The following is a 19,868-nucleotide window of genomic DNA, read 5'->3' as shown; positions in this document are numbered from 1 at the left end:
GTCATTTCAGCAGGTCTGATAGATGGGGGTGGAATTTATTCGGTTAAGTCGGCTTACCATCGTGGTTGCTCTTCGCTCAGATCTCAGGCGAATGGGGCAATTCCGGGTCGTTGGAATAGATTGCTCTTCCTCCTAAAATTAAAAAAATTCTGGTGGAGAGCATGCCGTGATGTGTTGCTAACTAAATTGTGTTTACATCAATGTGACCTGCAGTTTGACATTGGATATTTATTTTATGGTGAGCCTGAAGATTCTGTGCATGTGTTGTCAAAGTGTTCTAGTACTGCGGCCTGTTGGGGGTTAAAAGGGTTTTGATTTTTCTCAGGTCACTTCTGTGAATTTCGGAGATTAGTTTTTCTCAATGTTGCAGATGCGTTCTTCACAAGTTATTCTCCAGCTTTCGGCAATTGCATGGAGTTTTTGGGGCAGACGAAACCTCCGAATATAATGTACTAGAATCAAAGAAAAAATTATGATAATAAATTAATTTCTTTCATATAATTCGCAAAATGTCGAAATAGAATTACATCTAATGCACAAGAAAAGGTAATTATATATATGTTAATAAGCTTGTGAATCAAAAAGATACATGATTGAAAATGTTGCAGTGTTCCTGTAGAGCTCAACCCAACCCTATCAAACACAATCCTCTCATTTGTCAACTGTAGCGAGAAAGCTAAGCATCAATCATACATGAAATAAACAAATTTTTGTCTACAGTGAAGCAAACGATTTCGTTCAATTGGGTACAAAAAAGAGCAAATGATTGCGAACTAATGCTAAAAAAAATCATTGAACTGTAATTAATAAAAATACAACAAAGCTATTTGTTCTTGTTCTCTTCCCTTCTCCCCCCTAACAAGTTCCATCTTCTTCCCCAGCAAAGAATGAATTATCATCGTTCAAGACAAAAAGGAAGAATATAAATCATATGGTTATTGTCGTAGTTCAATCCCTCCGCAATTCTAGGCAACAAATTTCTTAGGGAAGCCTCTGCTCTATTTTCGTTATATGTGCTTTTATACATCTATGATCTACGCTCGCTAAAGGCTTGAGTTGAACTCTCACTTCCAGGTCAGGGAAGAAACCTAATCTTCTGGTTGTACATATTGTTGAGGGCTGCGCAATTTTCAAATTTTTCTTATTAAATGTATACAATCATTACATTTTGACTACAAGGATGTCCGTGCAAGAAAATCATTAACAGCCAGACTAGCATCTCCATGGAACACAGCATCCTCGGGTTCTGGAATATAAAGACTAGAAGATGAAGCCTGCACATCATATTAAGTCATACAAAGTTACCATTGAATTAGCCCTTAAAAGTATAACATCAGCTGCCTTAATTAACATTATTAAATTTATTTAAAAAAAAAAAAAGGAATAAGAAGAAGAGAGAGAAGAGGTCAGTGGCACAAACAGTAATGCTGAAACGTGTTGTATTTTCTTTTATTTCTTTTTCCACTATCAATTATGGTTCTCCTATGGGATAGCCATCTGTCATTTCTAAAACCAGAGGGCATATCTCTTTGGTTTCACTAATCTAGGAAAGACATCCAGCAAATTTATTTTTTCCCCTGGCCAAGAGAGACAAGTGGAGATGCATGGAAAGAAGAATGATCCGTATAACTAAACCCAATTAAGGCATACATGAATTACTGAAAGAGGGAAGATCAGAGGAAAGGGATTGGTTCACCCTCTAAACCATTCCGTGCTGGTAAAATCCTGACAGTAACAAACTTCAGAAACTTGGTTCTTATGCAGGACCAAAATGAAAAGAAAATCTTTTCCCTTTATTAAAAATAAAATTACATTAAAAAAAAGGTTGAAGTTGAAGATACCTTTGTATCCAGCTGCATCTCTCCATTACTGTCTGAAGTGAGGCATGCACCATGTGCTCTCAACCACTCTACACATTCCTCTAATCCAACTGAGACCTGGTCATTTCCTTCACTTGTGCTGGAGAAGCCCAAAACCTGTGCAATGTATGAAACAGGCACAGTAGGGCGATATGACCGGGATATGCAGCTTACAGCCTTATAGCGCATCTTTTCAACACAGAGATCTGCAGAGAGACAAAAATTACCATCACTATCTTATAACACATTGAATTGACAATTTGACAAATAAAAAAAAAGGATTTTTTTGTTGGGGGCGGGGCGCGGCGCGGGCGCGTTGTTGTGTGAAGGAGTCAAAATGTATGCCCACCCATGAGGCATATGTTCAAGTTAGGAGCTGTCTTGTATAATCTGAAGAACATAACATAGTTTCCTGAGGTTACAGCTGCACGAACTGCAAGAGCATGTTTAACAGCTTTATCCTTCTTTGCTTCCTCTGGTAACCTGGCAACTCAACAGCAAATTTATATTATTATAAGCGGCAATTAATGGAAAGGGAACAAATCTGCTTCTACAAATCCAAAACCAAAACATGATCAAATAACTGCTGCATGCATGATACACCAAATAAAATATGAGAGAGGGGGAGAAATAGAGAGAGAGAGAGAGAGAGAGAGAGAGAGAGAGTGCACTACGTACACAAAGGACAAATGTAAGAGACAACGTAGTTTGGATAAAATTGTAACCATCATTCCAAATCATAGAATTTTTTATCCCTAAGCACAGTGAACTAGCATTACTTAAATTTTATTTGAGTTTACATTCAGATGTATTCTGGTGATTGACCATACATCTGTAATAAGAGAATCAGGCATATATCCATCGCATTAAATATTTGTAACCTTATTCCAAATCATAGAAATTTTTATCTGCAAATACTGTGCAGTTTTATTAGTTAACTAGCATTGCTTGAATTTTATTTCAGTTTCCATCCAGATGTATTCTGATGATTGACGTTGACCATATATCTGTAACAACAGAATCAGGAGAATATCCTTCGCATCAAATAGTTGCAACCATTATTCCAAATCATGGAATTTCATATCCACCAAACCATGGCAGCTTTGCTTTGCTTAGTTAACTAGCATTGCTTGAATTTTATTTAAGTTCAAATTCATATGTATTCTGATGATTGACCATACATCTGTAATAACAGAATCAGGCGAACATCCATCACATTAAATATAAAATATCCAACGGAATAAACACAAGCTGAACTGACCAAACCAATGTCCTCTTGAACGATTAGGATGAAATTGTGTTTGAAGATGATAATCTAACTTGGTGTGCAGTTGCTAAAGCTATTGAAGTTGAAGACAACGTCCATAGTACTTGAGCAACAAAAGAAAAAATGTGAAGCCTACATCTACTCCAAGGTGTTAGATGTAAGGAAATGGCACAGTAACAACTTCTAATTTGAGAGCCAATGCTCCTCTAGTACTTAGACATGAGGATGAAGAAGAGATTTGAGTAGTAGTCTTGATGAGGAAGAAGATAATAGTATAATGAAGATAATGAAGATGAAGAAGAAAAGAACTTTGGAAGTTAGGAAGAAGAAGAAGAAGATGATGATGATGATGTTGATGATTATAGAGATGAACATGGAGACCATCTTACTCTTAATGAGAATTGAATAGTAGTTTTTTAGTTGCTTTATGTTCTTTTGTGGTTGAAAGAGTAAAGAGAGAAAAGGGGATACCAAAAATGGCACGGAGTGATCGATGCAGAATTGGTCTCAAATGTAGCTAAATGGCTAAAAAAGATCTATATAGCCAACCCCAACTAATTTGGGATTAAGACTTAATCGTTATTCTTGTTGGATTTCAAAACCTCACTGCTAGAACTGTAAATGGTTTATGTTATTTAATGGTGCTTATATTTTAGTCCTATTTAGGATTATATACGTCTTATTTTGTTTTCAATGCGCCTAATGTCGCTCAGGTATGCACTTGAGCCTCACATCTCAGTCCAAGAATCCTTTGCACCTTAGTGTGGCTTTCACCTTCAATAACCATGCAATGTTGTTAAAGGCACTCCAAGGTGCCACACGAGGTGCCAGGCGAGGCGAGGCGAGGCGAGGCGACCCTCTAGCGCCTCGCCTGGATTGCATGAGGCGAGCTCCCCAAAGAGAAAGGTGCCAGGTGAGAGGTGACAGAGGCAGCACCTTTTTCATGTAACATTTACCCTTTTTTTTTTTTTTTGTTATTTACACAACAAAAGATTAGAAAGCAATTTCCTCATATAACGCTCTTCATCATCAGGGTTTACCACAAATTGGGAACTAAATTTGCATTGATAGCTTAATCCTCTCCTAAAACTTAGGCAATCATACTAATTTAGGCTAATTGTACATGAACAAAACTATATTGTTTTCTTTTTTTTGTTTTTTAAGTTGCAGGTATAAGAAGAATTTATACACCAAGAAAATCTAACTAAACAAGGAAAAAACAACTAATCAGATATTACAACAAATGAACTAAATCAAGGATTATACAGCTAACAAGGATTACAACAAATTAGGATCTAAATCAAAGATTATACAGCAAGTGATTATATAGCTAGTGAATTCCTAAGTAAACTCTTCCTCATATAAGGAATAAAAATAAATAGGAAAATTTTGAAGATTCTAACGGCACATATTTGACATTCTTCATTTTTTGCTGCAATACAAGATCTGATTAAGCTAGAATATTACTTTCCACAAATGTAAATTTTTCTATCCTATGTAAATCCTACTATTTAGTGCCTTTTTTAGTCAAAGACTTGTTCTAAACCCTAATAAAGAGGAGTTAATTAATCTTTTTTTTGAATTTCATTTCCTTTCTATAACTTTATTATTTTTTATTTTCTATTTCTCTTATATTACATATAATGAATGCACTGCAAATAATATGTTTTTTCCTTTTCAATATTGTATTTTACTCATTAAACTAGTAAAAGTATATATATATATATATATATATATATATATATATATATATATACACGCCTCACTTCAAAAAGGCTCTCGCCTCAACTCTTGCCTAAGTCCATAGGGTACCCTATCGTCTTAATGTCGCCTCTCACCTTAATAACACTTTTAACTATACTTTCTATGAATGGTTCTCATACTTGAATGCTATTTTGAAGTTTGCATTACTTAAAAGTGGATCTACAATTCTGTCTAGGCTATGTGCATACACATGTACAAGCATGTATTGCGCTTATTCTACAATATTCAAGAATAAAATCATGTCTCACAATTTCTCCTCATTTCAAGGCACACTAAATCCATGAAAGTGGTTTCACACTAAAGGTTCCTAAAAGGCGCAAAATAGTTCAAGGAATTGATGTAGGATAGGTCAAGAAATCTGTTTATTAATGCTTGACATTTTTTAAAAGCTTAAAGCTCATTATAGCTTTGGTGTAATAGTAAAGTTACTTCATTTGTAACTTGGAGGTCATTAGTTCAAGCTACAGTTGCAGCTTGCAGCCTCTCAGCAAAGCAAGGTTAAGGCACAAGTGCTCATGTTTCATATATTGGATCACCCCTCTAAAGCACATTATGAAACGTCAAAGACATTTTGGAACAAAAACTAGATCCAAAAACTAGTCAATTATTTGTATAATATGGCACAATTGTTAATAAAAGGAAACACCTCAGGTTGTTAATTTAACATATAAGCAATGTTATTAAGGAGAAAGGGGACATTAAGGCGATAGGGTACCCTATTATAACCTTAGGCGAGAGGCGAGGCGAGTGCCTTTTTAAAGTGAGGCTCCATAGCTTTTATATATATATAACATTAAAATATTATGCTTCTAATTTAAAAGGAAAAAATATATATTATTTACAGTGCAGTACATGTAATATAAGAGATAAAAATCAAAGAATAATAAGGTTATAGAAAAGAAATGAAATTTAAAGAAAGATTAATTAACTCCAATTTCTTAGGGTTTAGAACAAGTGTTTGACGAAAAAGGCACTGAAAACTCTTTAATAGATACGATTTATATAGTACAAAAAAATTTACATATGTGAAAAGTAATATTTTAGCTTAATCAGATCCTATATTATAGCCAAAAATAGAGAATGTCAAATATGTACTATTAGAATCTCTAAAATCTTTCCTATTTATTTTTATTCCTTATTTGAGGAAGAGTTGACTTAGAATTCACTAGCTATATAATCACTTAGTTGTACAATTCTTGATTTAGATTCTAATTTGTTGCAATCCCTTATTATTTGTATAATCCCTGATTTAGTTCTTAGTTTGTTGTAATCCCTGATTAGTATTTTTTTTCTCTTCCCTTATTTAGTTAGGCCTTCTTGATATAACTTAAAAAAAAAAAAAAAAAAGTATAGTTTTGTTATATACAGCTAGCCTAAATTAGTGTGATCGCCTAAGTCTTAGGAGAGCATTAAGCTGTCAGTGAAGATTTAGTTCCTAATTTGTTGTAATTCCTTAAAATGTAAAGTGCCACATGAAGAAATTACCTTTTAATCTTTTGCTGTGTAAAAAACAAATTAAGGGAAAAAAAAAAAAAGTAAACATTATATAAAAAAGGCATCGCCTCTGTCACCTCTCGCCTTTCTCTCTGGGACGGTCAACTCACATAATTCAAGCGAGGCACAGCCAGGCAAGGCGCTAGAGGGTCGCCTCACCTCGCCCAACGCCTTTAACAACACTGCATATAAGTATCAACACATTATAATGCACAAGGGGGAAAAAATTAGTATGCACACTGAGAGGTTATAACTTCAAGATCAAGAAATTATGTGGCAAGGGAATTCAGGCAAGAACATATATCAAACATCATTACAACCAAAACCGCAATTCTGAAAATTCCACTAACCTTGACATTGATGATACAAGGTCTCTGTTGTTATTAGAGTGCAAAATAACACAAAGTAAGTTGTACGCTGCAAATTCCATGCAGCATCCTTCGATTCCTTCATCATACAGGGTTTTTAACTGTGATTGGCACTGCAACGAAGAAAATCAACCAAATATAAGCATCATGCGAATTAATTTATTATATCTCAAAGCATCATCAAATGAAGACAATCGAGAAAAAGCTGCTTGATTGTTTTAGATATCTGAGTTTTCAATGTGTCTCATGACCGTTAAATTTATGCTATTTAAGATTCCAAACTGTAACACGGCACAAGTTCCTACCTCATAAATCATGAACATGCGTAAGAACTAAGAAGTAAAACACCTACAATAATAACCATATCACGTTGGTCTAATAGTAGCAAACAGCAGCTAATGCTTAACATATAGATGGAAGAAAGGCTCAAAATGTAAGCTACAATTTGAATAAGTTGAATTAAAGATGACTGAGGAGACACATTACATGGGCACCTTCAGGCATCAGTTACACACTTTTCGGGTAACATATTTCTACACAGTTTCAGAACATTCAGCTAGTAAGCATCTTACAACAATTTTTTTTTTTTTTTGGGTAATGATTACAACAGATATTATAATGGTCTTGAATGAGGCATACAGACACAGTTCTTCATACATACACTCCACTGCCAGCTGTAATGTCACGTTTAAAATGACTCTACTAATTCCTTAGAAGAAACTGAGCTAGCACTTAAAATAGAAAATGACTATCTCAGGAAGAAGACCAGAGACTCATGGATGCATGAGCAATGCATCAATACAGAAGTTGAAAGAGAATAAAATGGTTTTCAGCCATAGCACAAACCCACCAACCTGATTATACTCAGGCAAGTCCCCTACTTCCATTGCTAACCGAGCATGAGTTTCATACACCTGAAAATGAGTAAAATATAGGAGCAAACTATGAAAAGACCAAGGTTCTGATATACACACACTCAACTAAAATCAGAAAAGCTTTAATCGAAAAGATCATGAGCTTTTGAAATTAGAGCATCAAGCATACCTTAACTGTTAGCTGATTTTTTATTCGTTGTACGGTTAGATCTTGGCGAATAGACTTCAATTGATCACATTTATAAAGGTAGTTCTTCTGAGAAATTTGAACCATAAGCAGAGCTTTCTCTAGCACTTCTTCTGGTCTCACCTATTAAACAAAATAGACTTTAGCCAAAATAGTTGCATTTCATATACAGTCCATTTGTTACTTGGACCTTGCAATCTAAATATATATAAATATGACATTGATATTTACAATGGAAGGATCAGGTGCAGAAGTGAGTCGCAAATAACGTTTCTCAATTTCCTGGCAGGTCCCTTTAACAGTTAGTGCATCCCAGTCAATGTCTTCAACAGCCCTGCTTCCACCATCATCAAAGTTTTTGCAAAGCATCAAGGCACTAGCCCGTTTACTGTACAGGTTTCCAGCTCCAGCATTTTTTGGTTTGAAGTAATTAATTTCTGATTGATGCCCTTGTACTTTTTCAAAACGCTTAGAGCGATTTTCACGTTTCTTTTTTTCCTCAGGTGAATTTGCAAGCGCTATTGCACCAGAATAATAAGCTGCTAAACTTTGTTCCTTATCACTATCACTTGATGCATTGCCATTTTCGGCACTATTAAAAGCATCAGCAATACGCTGCTTCTTGAGTGGCCTCTGGGAACCCTTACTCAGAGTTTTCTGCTCCGATAAAGAGAACTTGAGGTCACTGAAAGCATCAACCTTGCTCTCAGAATTCCCAATTAAAGGCTGTATGGTGAGACAAGATTACTAAATCAAAACCAGATTTAAAGAACATTAATTGATTACAATACAAAATCCAGAAGCAGAAGTGGATTATTTAGCTACCTTCACACTATAACTACACATGAGAAGAGGAGGAAATAAAAATGTATACCTTTCCATCCCAACCACCATATTTTACATCATCATTACTGACAGTAACAGTTTTTTCAACCAACTTCTCCTCAGGTAAAGGCTCCCACCTACTTTTGGATCGTTTGCTTGGACTCTTATACTTCATTAATGACAGAACAGGAATTGAAGACTGTGAGCTCCTGTAGCCAACATAAATGTAGCAAATTTGTATTACTGGAATCCAAACAATGTGCGTATTATATTATCAATCCTAATAATTCCAAAGTGGTCAACAGACCCTAGATTACAAGAATTAAAGCCACAAGAATGAAGAGAAACACGGAATAACAAAAAAAAGACAGACAGAATACATACTCCTTGTTGGCAAAATCAGGGTCCGGTAATGGAAAAAGAGGCTCAGTATCCCAGTCTCGAGTGTGAAGTGCACCATCAGCAGTTGCCTTAGTAATAATCTAGGCAAAACGAAGAGAAATACTTGATACAAGTGGCACCAAAAAACAAAATAAAGCACCACCAAAGCAAGAATAAAAAGAAATTACATGTGAGAATGTATCAGAAAATCCTGTTAGTGAAGATCAATAAAATAAATGAGTGGACAAGCAAATAATGCAACTTTCTTGAAACAACTTCGAGCAAATATAACCCCATTGGCAAAGCCAAAGAGCTACTGCAGGGGTAAGTGCAACCCCATGTGGATTTGGACTGATTTTGGAGTCCCATGTCTTAGACGCTTAGTATTAGTTTTAAGTCTATGAATACCTATATTTATAATCTTAATAAGTTTTTAGACAATAAAAGTTTCCTGCATTTGTTGCTCTTGGATTGTTAGGTGTGATGCCCATGGAACCCAGGGCAGGCATGAAGCCCAAGGAAGCTTAGCTGTGAAGCCTAAAACCTTGTTTACTGTTGACACTACCTTCACTACACTGCAAACACCCCTACGATCTGTTTTCCTTCTGCAAGTTTACTGCCTAGGTACTCTTGGTTATAAATTCAGGCTATTTACATAGTTTTCTACTCATTGAGGCCATTTAACAAACCCCAAATCTAGCCTGGATAACCAGCCTTGCAAGCTGTCCAACATCAAGAATGGTAGGAGCAACAGTAAAAGTGGCAATGCAAGAACTTAATCTTGAAAAAATTGACAAGTCTGGAACATCTATAGAATATTAATCATAATTATATTATATAAAAATTTCAAAAATTATTGTTCATTCACATAAACATCCAAATTTGCTCATGTGGTGTCTTATATTCAGTTCAAATTCCTGTATCTTTTAATGTATGTGCATGTGCTCATTCATTGCTTGTTAAGAAAGAAGTATTATTGATTGGTCCATCCTATTTATAGTTGCTCTTTATGATCTAGAACTTAAGCAACTAGATGTGAAGACAGCATTTTTGCATGGTGAGTTGGAGGAGCAAATTTATATGAGTCAGCCTGAGGGATTTGTCATTCCAGGTATGAAAAATCGTGTTTGCTTGCTTAAGAAATCTTTATATGGTCTGAAACAGTCTCCTAGGCAGTGGTACAAAAGATTTTATACATTCATGGTTTGTAATGGTTTTAATCGTAGTTCATATGACAGTTGTGTGTATTATAAGAAGCTTTCAAATGATTCCTTTGTTTATTTGTTGTTGTATGTGGATGACATGCTTATTGCTGCTAAAAGCATGTCACAAATTAACATTCTCAAAAAGCAGTTGAGTGATGAGTTTGAGATGAAAGATTTGAGTGCTGCAAAGAAGATATTGGGAATGGAAATTACCAGGGATAGAAGTGTTGGGAAGCTTTTCTTGTCTCAATAGGCTTACGTTGAGAAAGTCCTTAAACGTTTCAACATGAATAATGCTAAGCCTGTGACTATTCCGTTTGCTGCCCATTTCAAGTTATCTGCAAACATATCACCAAAAACAGATGAGGAGATGGAGCACATGTCTAGTGTTCCCTATTCGAGTACTGTTGGTAGCATCATATATGCTATGGTATGCACCCGACCTGACAATGCACATGCAGTTAGTGTTGTGAGTAGATGCATGGCGTGTCCTGGGAAAGAGCATTGGCAGGCAGTGAAATGGATTTTGAGGTAATTGAAGGGTACTACAGATGTTGGTTTAACATTTGACAGGGCCAAGATGAGTGATTTAGTTATTGGCTATATGGATTCAAATTTTGCAGGGGACTTAGATAAAAGGAGATCTTTGATAGATTATTTGTTTACTCTTTCTATAAGTGCTATCAGTTGGAAGGCAACATTGCAAGCTACAGTTGCTTTGTCTACCACAGAGGCTAAATATATGGCCTTAGCAGAGGCAGTAAAGGAAGTTTTATGGTTACAAGGTTTGGTAGGTGATCTTGGGTTGATACAGAACAAGGCAACAATATTTTGTGACAGACAGAGTGCAATACATTTCACAAAGAATCAGATGTACCATGAGCAAACTAAGCATATTGATGTCAGATATCACTTCATACGGGACATTGTATCTCAAGGGACTGTAGTTGTACAGAAAGTCTCTACACATAATAATCCAGCAGATATGATGACCAAGGGAGTCCCAGTCAACAAGTTTAGGCATTGCCTAGACTTGGTTGATGTTTGTAGTGCTCAGTAATGCCCTTACGAGGTCATATGGCAAGACAGAGTGTTTTTGCGGTTATTTTGTTGATGATAGAGGAAATTCAAGCCAAGGGGAAGAATTATTATTTTTTGTGGCTTGAAAATTGGATATATTTTTTCATGGACCCGAACTGTGACCCGACTCAAAAGTTTCGGGCTACGACCTGATTGGGATAAAAAAAAAAAAAAAAGTGACAGCTTGTGCCTAAAGCCCACCACTGATCTCCTTGGGGATGAGGGGCAACGACCCCGCGATATGGACTAATATAAATATTGCAATATTCTATCCTTTGCGATAAAGTTGTAAGATATTCAGGAAACAGACTGAGGTTAGGGTTTAAGAGTTTTGATTGATTGTATCTTTCTCTTTTCATCATAGTGGAACTTTTTCTCTTGTTTTGCCCGTGGACGTAGACCTTACAGTTGAATCACGTTAAATCCTGTGTTATTTTTCTTCTCTTTTTAATACTGTGTGATTGTGCGATTTGTGTGTGTGCTTTAGATTTGTATGCTTGTTACAACACTTTTCTTCACCTTTGGCTGAAACCTCTCTATATGGGATTGCAATGCATAATAGTTTTTTTTCCTTTTGGACTATTCCCTTTCTTCATCTTATATCGAAGCCTCTCTCTCTATGGGACTGCAATGGATAATAGTCTCTTCTTCTTGGACTATGTTCTTTCTTCACCTTAAGCTAAAATCTCTCTCTCTTCATGAGACTGCAATGGGCAAGAGTCTCTCATCATTGGCAAAGCCAAATAACCTCTCAATAATACTCCTATTTATAGTATTAGTCCTTTAATCCTAATCTAATTACGAATCCAACTCAACTTAGAAATGACACTATAATACAGAGTTTTAGTCTATTTAAGAAATAATTCTCCATTTTACGAAGGAATATCTCTTCCAATTAAATTAGAAAAATGTCTCTCAAAATCTACTAGAGTTTTGAGTAACCAATCTAACACGGCATTTTCTTTCTAATATATGTACCATATTTAAAGAATTTATGATTATCTTGATAAGGGTTTAATTATAAATATAACAATTTTCATGTCAAACCTATCTTTAGTAGGAAAAAATGGATGTGACATGTTTTCTTTGTCATCTTCCAGAAACAATATGCATAATGGGTTAGTTGTTAGCACCCAAAATCCATTATATCTATTTAAAAAATGATTTGCATTTTTTTGTGCAATGACAAAGGGTCATGACTGAAAAAAGTTAAAATGTATTAATGACTAACCGATCCCATAGGAAGGAGGAGATAAAAGTACCTAAGTGCTGAGAGTAAGTGCAGTATATATTAATTACAATTTAAAAAGCTAGAAATTTAAACTTGCTAAAATCAAAATTTTAATCACTCTTTCACCTAACCATTGAGGGAGAGTTTCCTTTTGGATCATTATCACTCAAGTCCAATAACGAAAATTTTGCTAACTTTTTTTGGATTTCTATGTTAATGATTCGATCTTTAGGAGAGGGATTCTCCATATTATTTGTTTAGTTCATTTACAATAAATCCAAGAGGTAAGCCATGTATGGGAGGCCAAATTTGGGATCCCAAAGAGTAAATTCTCTAGATTTGTGTATCATTTGTTTTTTTTTTAATATTTTTTTTACTTTGTAAAATTTCCTTTTCTGTAGTTTTAATTTATGCTACAAACGAAAACAATGATAAAAAGAATATGTTAAGTTAATTGATATGCAATTTTTTTATAAATAATTTTTTTTGAAAGAATTAAGTTAAATTTAAATAATAATAATAATTTTAATATCTAACCTGGAAGTAGGTAAAGTAACATTTAAGTAAAATTTTATAGAAAGGTTTTTTTAATTATTTTTCAACTTTTATAATTTTTTTATTATTTAAAAAATATAATTTTTTCAAAATGTTTGAAGTTTTTAAAAATAAATCTTTTTAATTCATCGATTTGATTAGTTAGAAAATAAAGATTTTTAGAGATTTTAAAAAGCTTTCAAAAATTTTATTTTAAAAATCAGAGAATTTTCTAAACAAAAATGAAAGGTTTTAGGAACTCGAAAATCTCTCATTTCTTTGCATACCATGTAAATTAAAAAATAATTTTAAAAATAATTTTGGAACTGTTGTGCACTATAGAAACGTGTAAACTACAAAAAAATAAAACAAATACACAAAATACCAATATTTACGTGGTTCACCCTCTCAACATAGGGCTACATCTACGGGTATGCCATCTTCCACTATTATCAATAATAAATCATCAATTACAAGCTAATAGCTATACTACCCATCAACTTAATTACACCCAAGAGATCCCACATTATATCAAACTGCTCATACTAAATATATTAGTTAGTCCCTCTCAATCTCCTCTAGACATAACCCAATATATTTACTATTACAACACTACACCATAAAGGGTGTCTTCAACTATATGGGCAAGAGCCCTCTCACCAATGGACAAGAATCCCTTCCTCTTGAATTCTATGTCCTTTCTTCACCTTAGGCCAAAGCCTCTCTTCATTGCAATGGACAAAAGTCCCTCATCAATGGGCAGAGCCAAATCCGCAGCAATTGGCAAGGCCCCTCTCTACAGTGGGCGACAACCTCACTCCATGAGCTGAAAACCACTCTCTTCAATGGGTAAAAGCCAAATAACCTTTTTCATCATTCTCCTATTTATAGTGTTAATTCCCTCAATCCTTATCTGATTAGGAGTCTCACTCAATATAGAAATAATACTAAAATAAGAATTCTACTCATTATAGGAAATATTCCTCTATCCTATTGAGAAATATTTCTCCCACTCAAATTAGAAAAATATCTCTCTCTAAATCTCATTAGGATTTTAAGTCATAATTCTAACAATCTCCACCTTGACTCAAAATCTATCAACCATTGCATACCTCAAATTCTTGGCCACCACCATTATTGCATGTGCGATTTTCTACATGTCGCAACAGCTCCACCTTCAACCAAACTCACCAAGATCATCCCCATGCTCTGATACCAATTTGTTGTGCACTGCGGAAGCGTGTAAACTGCAAAGAGACAAAGCAAACACATAAAATACCAATATTTACGTGGTTCATCCTCACAACATAGGGCTACATCTACGGGCATGCCATCTTTCACTATCAACAATAATAAATCATCATCACAAGCTCATAGTTATACTACCCATCAACCCAATTACACCTAAGAGAACCCATACAACATAAAACTGCTCATAGTAAATATATTAGTTAGTCCCTCTTAATCTCCTCTAGACATAACCCAATATATTTATTATTACAACACTACACATGGGCAAGAGCCCTCTCACTAATAGACAAGAATTCCTTCCTCTTGAATTCTATGTCCTTACCTACTTTAGGCCGAAACCTCTCTCCACTGCAATGAGCAAGTGCCCCTTGTCAATGGGCTGAGCCAAATCCTTAGCAATTGACAAAGCCCCTCTCTACAATGGGTGACGGCCTCACTCCATAGACTGAAAGCCACTCTCTTCAATGGCCAAAAGCCAAATAATCTTTTCCATCATTCTCCTATTTATAGTGTTAATTTCCTCAATCCTTATCTAATTAGGAGTCCTACTCAATTTAGGAATAACACTAAAATAAGAGTTCTACTCATTATAGGAAATATTCCTCTATCCTATTGAGAAATATTTCTCTCAATCAAATTAGAAAAAGATCTCTCTCCAAATCCCATTAGGATTTTGAGTCATAATTCTAACAGTAATCATTTCAAAAAATAATTTTAAAATCTAAATTAAAAAATTTTTAATTTGCTAGTGTATTCATATCAAGTTATGAGAGAGAAGATTCATCCTAATAAATTTTCATTTTTCTTTTCATTTTGAAGAAAAAGGTGAATAAAAATATTAAAAAGAAAAAAAAACACTTTTACAAGGCAAAACTGATCAACATTACAACAGTGGCATTAATAAGGGTCTGGCTTAATAAACAAATAAATATAAGATAGATTTAAAAAAATAAATGTGTAAAATTTAGGATTTTTTAGGTTATTAGGGCATAATTTAATAATAAAAAATTATCTTGTCAAGATTTTAGAAAACTTGTTATTCTATAGAACCAAATTTTTAACCACTCTTTCACCAAACCATTGAGAGAGACTTATTTATAGGCTAATTATTATCTCGTCCCTTTATTCAATGGTTGCCTCCAGATAGCAAACGTTGATGGATCTTCTTTGGAGAAGCTTGGTCTTGCGACTATTGGCGGGGTTCTTGGTGATTCTATGGGTTACTTTTTATGGATTTTATCTAAACCTATTGGCATGGCTGATTCTAATAAAGCAGAGCCAAGGAAATAAAGGCTTTGGATTTGTTATCTGCTACTTCACACCTATGTTCTAACATTATTAGTATTATTGTTGAATTAGATTCGACAACTACACTCCCTTGGGTTCTCAATTCGGATAGCGCTCTTTGGAGATTATCATCAATTTTAAATGGAATTGCTTGTCTTCAAGAATCTTTGCTATCTGTTTCCTTTATCACACACTTATAGAAGGTAACAATGTAGCGGATTCTTTAGCCAAAGCAGGGGTGTCTCAGTTTCAGGATTTCGTTGCCTTGTTATAGAAGTTTGGTTTCATCTGGTTGGATTGGTTTGTATTTTAGCTTCTGTTTTGGGAGGCTCTTAATTAGTTGGATCAATCTTCTTTGCGTGCTTTTCAGCTGCATCCTTTTTTGCTTTCTTTTTGATTCATTGTTGGCGCCTCTGGTTTTGGATTTTCATATTCTGGTTGATGGTCACTACTTCTCCTCATTTGATAGATTGTGCAGCAGGTTCTCGTGTGGTTTTTTTATTTGTTGGCTTGATGCCACTAGCTTTAGCCTGCTTGATCTTTGTATGCTTTGGATTTCGATTTGCTGCATTCTTTAGACTGTTGATCTGTTGCATTTTTTGCTCTTTTTGTCTTATTGATGATCTTGGTCTGTATGTTCTTTGCTTCAATGTAATTCAGGTCCAAGTTTTTTCACTTACCATGCAATCTCCTAGGTTGGTTTTACGGGGTTAGCCTATTGGTTACGAGGCTAAGTTTTTCATGACATTTTATTATCCTTAATAAGATTTTGCTTATCAGAAAAAGTCCAAGAACTAAAGCTTGGTCGGGTTGGAAATCCAAATCAACTATTCATCCAATTCATGTTTACATTTAAAATTGGGAAAATTCTTTTAAAATTAGGGAAATTCTTATATGCACCCAGTTGTATATGCCCACCTAATTAGAAATTGACATATAATTTAAAATTATGGTTTCTATCTAAAAATTTCTTTTTTGTCTTCAAAAAATAATTTTAATATTTAACCTATTGCTATACCTTAAATTAAACAACCAAATTAAATGAGATACTATTACAATTTTTTTTTAAAATATTAAAAAAATATTTTTAATTATCACATCTTAATTTTAGAATCATTCCACAATACTTTTAAATTCCAAATTAAAATTTTCTAATAAGTTGTTACTTGTTTCATTAATATTAAGTTCCGCGTAACAAAGAGAGCCTAATGTAAGAAGAAATTTCTGAACATTTATCTCACTTTCTTCATTTAATTAGGCTACTTTATGTACATAAATTAGTCATCAAAGAATGTTTCCTAAATCGACTTTCTAAAGTTCGATGGAAAGAAATTAAAGCATACACTTTGCCAAAGCTGGGTTATTGATTGGAAGATACAAATTATTATTTTATAATGATTTATGAATTGATTTGTGAAAAACCAAATATTGCATTAATTACGGTTTATATGAATTTATTATATTAATTTAAATTATTGAAGCTTTTATTAAAAAAATTTCTTTTTAAAAAAAAAGTCACAACACGATTAACAGTTCAAGAACAGAATTCTTTAGAATGTGGAGTGAAATAAGTGTTTGCAAGTGAAAACAGTGGATCTAAAACATCCCATTTTACTACAATTTTCAAGTTTAGTGTGGGAATGAGACCACAGAAGTTAGGAAATTTCTTCTATGTATAAATTAATTTATAAATCTAGCCAATCAGAAATTATAATCTTATATATAATAGGTGCAAAATTCTTGTTTAAACTAAATCCATCATAAATTTATTATACAAATATGTGGGTAATTGAGGTAATATTTAATTGGATTCGAGATGGATTTGGTTATTGAAAATGTTAATTAGATTTTGATTCGAATATAGTAATTTTTATGGGTACTTTACCTATTTTCATCTCTAAACGTAAACTTAAACCTAGGTGTGGTGGGTATGTTAAATGAAAAAATTTGTAGAAAATACATAACATACAAAAACAAAAAGGGAACAATCTGCAGAGATAACAAAGGAAACAAGGAGCAGCTGTTGCAATAACTAAGGGCAGAGCATGAAGACCTTACAAGTCTTTATTTATAACAGCATAAATTAAGAAAAACATACATCAAATGCCTAAAAACCAAAAAGACCATGCCTAACAAGGCATCTTCTTCTTCTTCTCCTACTTGGCTGTGGTATAATATTAAAGTAGCCAATGACATACATAACGAAAACTGTTGACAAAAAGCTAGAAGGATATCCAATCACTGCCATTTCCCATGAAAACCATGTCTCCCAACTCTTGCTTTTCTTGAGCTTTCCATCTTTTAGCTTTGGTTCAGAAGGCAACTTCCCACATGATACTTCAAATTGCATTCCACACAATCCAATGTTGTTGGCATAAGAATTTGGGTCATTCAACCAATCCATCTAAGGACCACCTGGTATGCAACCCTCCAATTTATTTTTACTCAAGTCTAAGTAACTCAGCTCAAAGAGATTTGCCAATGTGTAAGGAATTTCACCAAAGAGATTGTTGTGTGATAAATCCAAGCTTTCTAAGCTTTCCAAATCACCAAAACTCAAAGGTATTCTTCCAAAGAATTTGTTTTGTGATAAGTTCACTGACTTCAAATTTTTCAATCCACCTAAACTGTCAGGAATTTCACCTGATAATTGATTGTTAGACAAGTCAAAAAAAGCGTATAGTTGAAGGTTTTTATTTGGTAGACTTCGCTTTGACTTCTTCCAGAAGACTTCCAAACTACGCAATAACAAAACAGTTTGATTTGCTACCGTAATTGCATGAATCAAAAACCCAGTGTTAGGAAAGATATTAATTTGACTTATGATGCTTGAAGAGATACTTGATGAGAAGTCATGATGATTGACCATCCCCGAAAGATTTCCTAAAGTATGTGGGATTATTCCGCTAAGGTTATTATTGCAAGAGAGATCAAGTATTTGAAGAGCACTAAGACTTGATAAATTAATTGAAATTGAGCCTTCGAACGAATTATTTCTAAAATTCAACATTTGAAGAGAAGACATCTGTGAGAGAAAATTTGGGATTTCACCTCCAATGTTGTTGCCACGGAGATCAAGGTAATAAAGCTGGTTGAAATTTGAGAGGTTTTGAGGCAAGACATGAGAAAACTCATTTTGGCTTAACACAAGCACTTTTATGCCCAAAGGAAAAGTCGTAGGGACCTGACCAGATAGTTTATTGGATGAAAGATCCATATAAAGCAATGATGAATTTTGATTAAATATTGGAAATTTATTGCCTGAAAATCTATTGCTTGACGAGTCCAGCAACACCCAGTTCAAGCATATTTGAGATGGATGTAGGAATTGATCCAGAGAAATTATTACCTGACAACATGAGTATCCTCATTTCATTGGCTTGACCTATAGTATCTGGCGATAATCCTAACAAGTTATATTTGAAAGTACGAGGACATTAAGAGACTGAGATTGAAATAAGTGAGGTGGCAGAGAACCTGAAATCTTGTTATTTGATAAAAGCAAACCTGAAAGATCACTTTGAGCTAACCATTAAGGGAAGGTTCCTTCAAGGTTATTATCACCCAAGTCCAAGAAAAAAAGCTTGATCTGGTTGGAAATCCAAATGGGAATTTGCCCTGCAAGATTGCAAGATCTCAATGATAGTCTGTGTAACATGCTCCTCGGTGATATTCTCACATTTCTCAAAACAAGTTTGTTTCCCCCAGGATTCAATAGTGAAAGTGTGCTGAAATTGAACAACCATGTTGGGATCTCACCAGATAACAAATTTATCTCCTAAATCAAGACATTTTAATTGTTCCATCTTTCGAATTGATGAAGGGATCTCTCCGGACAAATTGTTGTTATCTAAGAACAGATATTCTATGTTGGAGAGGTTGCCAGTCTCAGCTGGTAACTCCATGTTGAGAAAATTTCGTCCCAAATTCAAAAACCCTAACCTTTTCAAATGGAATAGCGATGGTGGAATTGCTCCAGAAATTTTGTTACTGTAAAGTGACATCGCAACCAAATTAGAGAGGTTTCCAATCTGTGTAGGAATCGATCCATGGATTAAGTTATAATCCAAATTGATTGTCGCCAGATGCCATAAAGAAAACAAATGGGGAGGAAGGGAGCCATTGAAACTATTTCCATCCATGTCAAGGTATTCAAGGCTACTTATATTGGCAAACCCAACTCTCAGGATTTCACCATGTATATCATTTTTAGAAATGTCTAGTGAAATGAGTGTTTGCAAGTGAAAGAGTGGAGCTAAA

The 19,868-nt window shown here is 34.3% G+C and overlaps 2 protein-coding genes across 2 annotated transcripts; both read right to left on the bottom strand.

Moving 5' to 3' along the window:
- Positions 1 to 709: 709 nt before the first annotated feature.
- Positions 710 to 18,012, bottom strand: LOC110648916 (SAC3 family protein A). Its single transcript, XM_058150819.1, has 11 exons — positions 17,769 to 18,012; positions 9,710 to 9,828; positions 9,024 to 9,121; positions 8,689 to 8,848; positions 8,046 to 8,540; positions 7,797 to 7,937; positions 7,607 to 7,666; positions 6,735 to 6,865; positions 2,209 to 2,342; positions 1,842 to 2,065; positions 710 to 1,274 (listed from the first exon to the last, which is right to left on the bottom strand). Exons 1-11 carry the CDS (start codon positions 18,010 to 18,012, stop codon positions 1,173 to 1,175), a joined length of 1,908 nt encoding a protein of 635 aa, XP_058006802.1. The 3' UTR covers positions 710 to 1,172.
- On the bottom strand, positions 18,013 to 18,825 carry LOC110648914 (receptor-like protein 46). The gene has a single exon (XM_021803291.2). It carries the CDS (start codon positions 18,823 to 18,825, stop codon positions 18,013 to 18,015), a length of 813 nt encoding a protein of 270 aa, XP_021658983.2.
- Between the last annotated feature and the right edge of the window lie 1,043 nt (positions 18,826 to 19,868).

The sequence above is a fragment of the Hevea brasiliensis genome, chromosome 8 (assembly GCF_030052815.1).
Source record: "Hevea brasiliensis isolate MT/VB/25A 57/8 chromosome 8, ASM3005281v1, whole genome shotgun sequence".
NCBI classification, from domain to species: Eukaryota; Viridiplantae; Streptophyta; class Magnoliopsida; order Malpighiales; family Euphorbiaceae; genus Hevea; species Hevea brasiliensis.
The sequence above is the reverse complement of the archived record's forward strand: the minus strand, read 5'-3'. Positions and strand labels throughout refer to the sequence as shown.